At 40.8% G+C, this 10,000-nt stretch overlaps 1 protein-coding gene across 1 annotated transcript in view; it reads right to left on the bottom strand.

Annotated features, from left to right (window-relative positions):
• Positions 1-10,000, bottom strand: part of LOC135204603 (protogenin B-like) — a 121,351-nt gene that overhangs the window by 51,773 nt on the left and 59,578 nt on the right. The window contains 2 exon segments of the mRNA XM_064234751.1: positions 3,056-3,149; positions 6,718-6,920. Of these exon segments, the coding sequence (XP_064090821.1) occupies positions 3,056-3,149; positions 6,718-6,920 (297 nt within the window).

The raw sequence follows: 10,000 nt of genomic DNA, 5'->3' as shown, positions 1-10,000 counted from the left end.
GTCCCTTATATGCATATAGCTTTCTTTCTCTGTCTCCATAATTTATTGATTCAAATTTATCAGAGTTAAATACCATCCTATTTACCTCTGCCCAATCATATACTTTGTTAAGGGTCTCTTTGTAGAGCGTTCCTATCTTCATCACAAGTAATTTCTCTACTTATTCTTGTGTCATCTGCGAAACTACTCACTACCGAATCCTTCACATTATTGTCTATGTCTTCAATCATAATAATAACAAACAGTATTGCAGCTAACACCGTACCTTGCGGCACACCGGATATTACCTTGACTTCATCCGATTTCTCGTCGTTTGCAATAACTATCTGTTTTCTGTTGTGTAAAAATTCTTTTAACCATCTTCCTACTTTATCCACGATATTGTGTTTTCTAATTTTCTTCGCTAATATATTATGGTCTACTTTATCAAAAGCTTTTGCAAAGTCTAAATAAACCACATCTGTTTTGTTAATTTCCGCTTTTCATATTTTTGAATATGTTCTCACGGTGGGAACTAAACAGTTGGGGTTTTGTGTACTTTTTCCGGGTACGAAACCATGTTGTCCTTTATTAAACAAATTATTTTTATTAAATGTTTCATAATATTTTTTTTCTTCATTACCCTTTCATACACTTTCATAATATGTGATGTTAGGGATCACAGGCCCATAATTACTAGTCCTCTAGTCTTGATCCACTTTGAAAGTAGGGTAATATATGCTAATTTGTGCTCATCATAAATCGTTGCCTGGTACTACACTTTGTCTTAATAATATTGCAAGTGGCTTTGCGATAGAATGAACTACTTTTCTTTAACAAAAGAGAGAGAGAGAGAGAGAGAGATAGAGAGAGAGATAGAGGAACAGGGAGAGAGAGAGAGAGAGAGAGAGAGAGAGAGAGAGAGAGAGAGAGAGAGATGGGGCAACGTAGAATGTCATGTCATGGAAGGGGCACACACACATAGACAATGCAGTGTTTGGGTTGGTTAGGGCACTGAGATGGGAAGGTTGGGGAAGGTGGGGGCAGGGGGTGTATTTTGGGGTATATTGCCATGGATGGGGCTTTGGTAATGGTATGGGGGAATGTATGAAACGATGGGAGAGAGAGATAGAAAGATGGGAGGGGGGTGGAGCAGAACAAGACGTGTGAAGGTCAGTCTACAGACAAGAAGGGAGATTCCATACCCCATTCACAAGGGTATTACATGCCCCCCCCACTGTTCCATCCACCCATCCACCTCCCTCCTGAAGGAGGCTACAACAACGTGCCCAGGGGCACTTATGTAATGGCCCTGTCTGCAAGCTATTAATTGAAAAGATGACAATGTTACTTGGAGGTATTTCAAGGACCGAGAGGAAATCTGACATCTGAGGGAGAGAGAGAGAGAGAGAGAGAGAGAGAGAGGGAACCCAAGCTAGGTAAAGTTAAAGAAGGTGGACAGTTAACTGATGCTACTGGCAATGTACTGGGCAGTTCGATCTCCACACAACTGCACAGAAACACTGGATGATACTGTTTTGGGATCATACCCTGTTTTGGGGTCATACCAACTACATATGTATGCATATAGATACATATACAGATACAGAGAAAGATGGATAGATAGCTTTAGAAGCAGCTGATTCACACAGGTAATGCAAGAAAGAAAGCGGAATGTCTGCAGAGGATTTGGAGACCGGGATAGAAATTTTTAACGGGACATCAAACACAACTGAAAATAGTTTGAATTTGTTCAGATTAATAGCTTACAGAGTGTATGTGGCCTATGAGGAATTGCTAGGTTGATAAATGTACCTGTGGTTCACCTGACCTCAAAGCTATTGTGTGAAATGATGGCTATATCACCAAGGTACCATACACCATCAAGTTACAGAAAACACATGATGGAACGCTATCCTTGTAGAACTGATCACAGGTGGCCTAAGTTACCCAAAGGACCTCCTACGAACATAATTCAGAGGTGTACGCCGGCATGTAGCCCTAACCTGAGGGCCTTATACCAACAATTCATAGGCATCCACGACAGCTGACCCAAGGCACCTAAGTTACCCGAAGGACCTCTTATGAATAGTCTGAGCGGTTATAATAACACATGTATGTACATCAGAGGTGTGTGCTAGCATAGAGACACCCAAGACAGGGTGCTACCCTTATACAGCTAATCACAGCCACTAAAGTTACCCAGAGGACCTCCTATGAATACCCGAAGCGTTAAGTATCCCCACCTAGAAACCGACTCTAAAAATCTACCGCGAATCAGATCCTACGTACTCCCCTCCAACAGAAGAAGGAATGAGCGAACAAATGGGAAAAAGACAGAGCACCCACAAACGTCAGACACACCGCTGCCCCCAAGGGACACGAGAGCTTCTGCCGAATGCCACGTAACTACCCTTCCGAAGTCCCTGGGGCTTTGCGTCCTCGCGAGCAACAGGCTATACATAGGCGCTGACGTCTGTATGTGTGCATTCTCGTATATTGTATAGACCCATACATATATAATATATATTGTTACTTGTGTTTTACACATAATCGTAGGTGTACGCATAACCATAAACGCAATCTTTTTAAACCGACTTTTTTTGGGGTTATTTTCAAAGATGGTTAGATGTAAAACTTCTCAAACTTACAATGACAGATCAAACTTTTGCATTAATGTCCCAAAGCAAACTTCACCTCTCAAACTTTTGCATTAATGTCCCTAAGCAAATTTTACCTCTCCAACTTCTGCATTAATGTCCCCAATCAAACTTCACCTCTCAAACTTCTGCATTAATGTCCCCAATCAAACTCCCCTCTCAAACTTCTGCATTAATGTACCCAAGCTAAATTCACCTCCCAAACTTTTGCATTAATGTCCACAAGCTACACAAACTTCTTTATCATCCCCTGGACAACTGACGTTTGAGGAAGCTTTCCCCCTTTTGCCAATCACCATCCAACTTTTGCATCAATACCCTCAAGCAAAATACCACCTATCTCTACCAGACACTTTCTAAACCCCATTCTGGGGGTCACAGTGGAATCAAAGTTCAAGGGACTTAGAGGGACTTACCTGCAAGGACAAGGTTAAGGGGCGACGAGACAACCTTCCGTGTTCCCATCTCCAGGACACATCTGTACTGGCTACTGACGTCTAGTTTCGACACCTGTGGGGAGGTAGAAGGGTAGGTTGGATTAGGCTACAGGCGGGTGAAAGGATCTTTGAGCAGATTCTATCACATTTAATCTACTGAGGGTTTTGTCAATGATTTTTATAGGAAAAGTAGATGACACCAGTATAGATAGTAGGTAGATGAAAGGATCTTTGAGTAGATTCTATCACATTTAATCTACTGAGGTTTTTGTCAATGATTTTATACGAAAAGTAGATGACACAGGTATAAATAAGTGGAAAGATGGTAGAAGTAGAGTATATTCAAGTGACTTTACGCTACAAGTAGATGACACAAGTTCAGAGTAGATTCTATCTAATATGTTCCAGATGAAATTATGATGCTACAAGTAGATGACACGATTTCGAAGTAGATCCTATCAAATACATTCTACTAAGGCCTTTGCAACTGACGCCACAGCACGAGTAGATAAAGTGGAGGTAGAAACAGCTGGCAAGATGGCAGAAGTAGATTATATTCCAGTGAGACTATATATAAAAGGCTGTGAGTATGAGGACACAGAAGAAATATGCCGGAAAAAGAGAGAGGAGGGAGTGGAAGAGAATATTTCACATATACTGGAACTCACCAGAGAGAGAGAGAGAGAGAGGAGAGAGAGAGAGAGGAGAGAGAGAGAGAGAGAAAGTCCACACCAACAGGCACACACACTCACACAGAAGCAAGTCCATTACCAGCGACAGATAGAGGGAGAACTTCACTTTGATATTTCCTGCTTTCGAAAGAAAGCTGGGGAAAACGTGGGGAAAGTTTTTTTTTCCACTTGCAACAAATCCAGAACACTTTCCCTTCCCTCCTTTTCAAAAACTTTGAGCTGGAAAGGCAATATAGACTAGGGGTGGGGGTGGGGGGGGGGGGGGGGGCGAACATCCCACGATAGCTGATGCAACCATGAGGTGCAACAGAAATATGGCAAAGGTTTTTTTTTCCATTTTTATACAGCCAGAAGTGATGTTAGTTTGTTTGTTCATTTCCCAGAAAGCTTTCATGGCTAATTGTTTTTATCCTTATTTTTATTTTCATGTGTATTCACTCATACTTCAGGACCTCTGCACAATCTGACGACAAAAATTAATGTTAAATGATAAATAAAAGCAGACAAATCTTTAATGGTCTGTCAACTCATTGAGAACTGTCTGATGGACAGAGAAACATACAGAACGCACAAACAGATCAATTACTAGATGCCACAAACAGTAAAAGGAGGAATACACTAGTCCCTGATATATATATATATATATATATATATATATATATATTGTTACCATATACCTATATAATTTTAATGAGCAATACCCTTTCAACGCCTCGACTGATTCCCACTTAATTGTGTATAAATCAAGAATTCAAACAAAAGAATCACGATTTTTAACATTACACACACGTGCACATATGTGTGTGTGTGTGTCAGTCTGTGTCAGCAGCAGACCATCACAAAACACCAGACGAACATCCAGAAGCCTCTTCCAGACGTTCCAGAAATGCCCGGAAAACGCGCCTCAAAGTGACAGCCTCATTTCGAGGAAGGTTTACAAACGGAATATTTACAAAGAGAACTTCGAGGAATCGGAAAAGACTTTGATAGCCGTTCTCCAGCCTTCCTTAAGGGAGCACTTTTTCTCGACTCCATCAATAACAAGGAGTGATCCCAACTCCAGACCTCCAGCTCACTTTGGGCGCACGCTGAAATCTAAGGTCGAATGGCGCGTCGTTTCACCGACGAAAATTAAAATGAATACTGTTTAATATGCACATTATTCATTTTGTACATTTTCATTCTCGTGAATAAATCATCCTCAAATTCCTATCTCTTCAACTCGACGCGAAACACCTTTTTCAGACGTTTGTTTTAAGGCTCTTCCACAATGACAACAACAAAGAAGTGGCTGTAGGCTTACTCCCCGAGTAAGTGAAACTATCTTTCCCTTTGCAAAAGAAAATTTATTTCTTATTTGAAAGAGCCATGGTATTAAAATGATATGGGGGTCCAGCTTCACTTCGAGAATAAAGAATTGTATATCTATATATATATATATATATATATATATATATATATATATATATACTCCTTGGTTTCTTTACATCCATTTTGGATGTAGATACAAGCTCCCTAATTCTCTGCATACTAGCAAAGAAAACCACTCACAAAGAGAGAGAGAGAGAGAGAGAGAGAGAGAGAGAGAGAGAGAGAGAGAGCCCAAATTGGATAAACGCCATTAACATATATATACATATATATATATACTGAAAGTGTTGCAATCACTTGCAAAAACACATTTCTCAAGTGTTGCGAGATGAACAACACTTATGTCTTGGAGAAATTTGCTACACAAGATCCAAGAATAGCTTTGACAACCGAAATTGTGTGGCGGAGCTCTCTCTCTCTCTCCTCTCTCTCTCTCTCTCTCTCTCTCTCTCTCTCTCTCTCTGAAATTTACATTTTTAAACTTTTGACTGTCTAACTCACTGTGTCAAAGAACTCTTATCAATATTTTCAAATTCATTTCTGGATCCAGTTACAATCAGTATTCTCTCTCTCTCTCTCTCTCTCTCTCTCTCTCTCTCTCTCTCAAAGAACATTATCCTTGAAACATTAAAATGTGGGTGCTCTATCTCACGTACGTAAATACATACATACATGTACATACGTACACCAACAGTGTTCAAAGTAAGACACAGATCTGTATGGCTTCAAGAATTTATTATTATTATTATTATTATTATTATTATTATTATTATTATTATTATTATTATTACCAGCATCAAAGCAGGCACTGGGGCATAAGGTAAACACGTCAGCCACAGACTTCTTAAGACAATACTGGGAGGTCCAGAAAAGTGAAATTTTAAAAGACGACAACATCACACCACCTCAGTGAGATACTTTGCAAATGTCTAAAACAAATAGTTAATGACCATCTTAATAAACTGTCTTAAAGTCTTGAGAATCAGGCGAAAGAATTGGGAAATAGATGCTTCAGAGAATGAAACACAAACATGAATAGTGGAGGCTTGAGATGAATAATTGCCTGTGGACTAATGTACTGGGTGTCTGGCCATGTTGAGAAAATGGGGAACTGAGTGAGTGACAAGTCTACAATTTACAAGTCTGGAGAGTGAAATGGAATGAGAGACTTAGGGAATTGGCTACAAGGAGTGAAAGACTTCGCTGTTTGTAAAGCACAAAAGGGTGAGTGCGAGGTAGGATTAGCGACAAAGAAAACGGTAAGGTGGGCTGGCTATGTGGAGAAAATGGGGCACCAAGGGAGTGAAACTGAATGGGAGACTTTAAGAGAATTATCAAGCACAAAAGGTTGAACGCGAGATAGGACAGGCGATATAGAAAACGGTAAGGTGGGCTGGCTATGTGGAGAAAATGGGGCACCAAAGCAGTGAAACTGAATGGGAGACTTTAAGAGAATTATCAAGCACAAAAGATTGAGCGCAAGATAGGAATACCGATAAAAAGAGTAGGATTTTAGGGTGGTATATACACAAACTTAAGAGCATCTCTGAAACACGTACGGGACGCATTTGCACCGACCTTGCTTATGAGGAGCGAGCCATTCTGCAGGACGTAGCTCGAGGCTTCGTTGATGGGCTTCCCGTCCTTGGTCCAAGTGACGTTGGCCACGCCCTTGCTCGTCTTCATGGGACGACACGGAATCAACAGGCGGGCGCCTTCCACCGTCACCGTTTCCCGGGGCGGCACGGACTCGAAACCGAAGCCCAGAGTGGCGGCGGAATCTGGAAAGGTGGAAAATTAACAGGTTAGAGGTTGTTGAAGCTTAAATTTCTCTGGTGGGAAAAAGGGACAATTTCTGTTGGCTTACAATCTAATTGAATCTGGGAGGTGGATAATAAACATGATAAACTATTTAAACCTGATTTTGGGGAGAAGGGACACTTGGTTAACTTACAATCCAACTGAATCTAAGGTGAGGAACTTAACATGTTAAATCGTTAAAACTTGATTTTGGGGAGAAAGAGGGAGACATTTAGTTGGCTTACAATCTAATTGAATCTTTAAGGTGAGAATCGTAACCTGTTAAAGACTGTTAAATCTCAATATGGAAAGAAGTAAAGGACTCGCTTCCAGGGGTCAAGAAAAAAGGGTGGAGGGTTTGGCAACTGCATCCCTAAAGATCTTCCGGGAAGAAGGAAGGTTGCTACATAGCTTTATGGTACACCAGCCACATCAGATTCAAAAAGGCCATGGCCATCGTTCCCAGTTCTCATAAAGACTTTCAAGGAAGAATATTATACATTGTATAGCTGTATGGTACACCACCCACATCAGATGCAGAAAAGGCCCTGGGCACTATTCCCATTACATAAGTGAATGAATGAATGAGTAGACGAGCAGATAAACACATAAGTAACGAAGATAAATAAATAAGTAACGAAGTGCTCTTCCCCCTCCGGGGCAGACATTACTACACCACCTGCGGTCCTTAACTAAAGTTAAGTAATGGTTAACAGCTCCTAATTCGAGTAATGGCTTAATCTGTTAAGCAGGGCGCCCAATATATTGCCAGCATCAAGTAGAAGTTAATGAGAGAGAGAGAGAGAGAGAGAGAGAGAGAGAGAGAGAGAGAGAGAGAGAGAGAGAGAGAGATGACGATTTGTCTGCCAGTGTTCTTTGAGGCCTGGTGCTTGTGGAAGGTGGCGGAAATTGGCTGCTAATTGGGGTGGGGGTAGGGGGGGTGGGGGGTAGGAGGGGGGGGGGGGGGGGGGGTAGGATGTTGGGGGGTTGGGGGGTTGTTGGGGGGTTGGGTCGTTGAGAATGATGACAGCTAAGTTACAGTTCTAATCCTGATCAGTGTTGTTAGATATTGTTATAGATATCGTGGTAACAACCGCTCCTGAGACGGACTTTGGAAACGATTCTGCTAATAATAATAATAATAATAATAATAATAATAATAATAATAATAATAATAATAATAATAACAATAATAATATACGACGAAGAGAACCAATAAGAAAAAATATAAATAATATTTAAAAAAACAAGAATCAAACAAAACAATAATGATAATAAAAAAAAAAGACAAGAAAACAACCATTAAAAATCTGCAAGACTCCAGAGTGTTCCAAGCAAACTCAAGACACATAACCAACACTTCCCCAATTTTGGAGGGGAGGGAGGGGGAGGGGGAGGGGAAGGGGAGGGGAGGGGGGTGTGTGTGTAAAAGAGACTTGTCAGTAACTGAACCCTTGGGAGCACGTTGCTAAACTCCTGTAGACATCAATTAAGGGTCATTCATCACCCAGTGGTTTGGGGTCCTTTTCAAATAACGTACTACTCGAGGTTATTCTGTTGTTTATTTATTATTTATTGTTTTATTTTGGGTTTGTTTTTTCATTACTTTTAAACGTCCTTTTGGGCTTCTTTGTTTTATGCTGTTGTTTTTTGTCGCTGTTATTATTATTATTATTATTTTTTTTTCCTTTCTTTTTTTTTTTTTCTTTTTTTTTTTGCTCTATCACAGTCCTCCAATTCGACTGGGTGGTATTATGTGTGGGGTTCCGGGTTGCATCCTGCCTCCTTAGGAAGTCATCACTTTTTCTTTACTATGTGTGGCCGTTTCTAGGATCACATCTTTCTGCATGAGGCCGGAGTACTTCAGCCTCTAGTTTTTCTAGATTCCTTTTCAGGGATCTTGGGATCGTGCCTAGTGCTCCTATGATTATGGGTTACGATTTTCCACTGGCATATCTTCTGATGAAGCACCTCCATATTTCCTTATTTTCTTCTCTTGTCCATTTCTTCCCTTTGCTTCTGTAGCTCAATCTCGGGCTGTTGATTATTGTCGTTGTGGTGATCAGTTGCTGGATGACGACCTCCAAGTACCTGACCGTCTTCCCCTTCAATTGGGTTGAATACCTGGTTGCCGGACGAAGCTCCTCTGTTGCCAGAGGTTCCATTTACGTCGTTGTCGTTTATTCCTTCATTTTTTTCCATCATTGCTGAGTTTTGCTATTTAATCCATAGCTGGACCCTACCCCATCAGGGATAGGTACTCATTTTCAAGCTGAGTAGACTGAGGAAATTAATGGTAAAGATCCTTTTCCCAAGGAATCAACGCCGAGGAGAGCGGTCACCCATCCAACGACTGACCAGCCCCAATGTTGCTTAACTTGACTTAAGTCCATTGAGGACCTAACCCACTCCTCCACGGCGCCACAATTAATTTATTATATTATTATTATTATTATTATTATTATTATTATTATTATTATTATTATTATTATTATTATTATTCAACATACAATCCACACAAGATAGAGAGAGAGGTATTACAGCGGCAGCCCGGACCATTGAGATACAACGAACGAGATACCGACTGTAACCCTACTGGTATTTAGGAGTAGACTTGTAAACTGTGAAACTGACCGTCTGCCGAAAATATATGGGTGGCTTACTTAACAAGCACCACTAAATTGCTCGTTAAATTTTGGGTCTAGATCCAATATATGAGATACCAGATGAAACAAACTAATAATAATATATCTGCAGACTCTACTGATTATAGAATGACCAGTGACAGACATTTGGAGGGTGGGGTTCCCCCTGACAGACGCACTTAAAAGGGGGTGTTAATTGGATCTAGATCCAACTTAGGAGATACCGAGTAAAATTTACACTGCAATAGCACTGCACATCCTAGAATACTGTGGTGGTAATGACAGACGTTTTAGTGGGTGGTTACCCCCCGACAGACGCCCCACAACGAGTGGGGAGGGGGAGGCAGGATCTGCATCCAACATTGGAGAATACCAAGTAAAATTTGTACTACAATAGTTCTGCACATCCTAGAATG

This window comes from Macrobrachium nipponense, chromosome 47 (assembly GCF_015104395.2).
Source record: "Macrobrachium nipponense isolate FS-2020 chromosome 47, ASM1510439v2, whole genome shotgun sequence".
Classification (NCBI taxonomy): Eukaryota; Metazoa; Arthropoda; class Malacostraca; order Decapoda; family Palaemonidae; genus Macrobrachium; species Macrobrachium nipponense.
The sequence above is the reverse complement of the archived record's forward strand: the minus strand, read 5'-3'. Positions and strand labels throughout refer to the sequence as shown.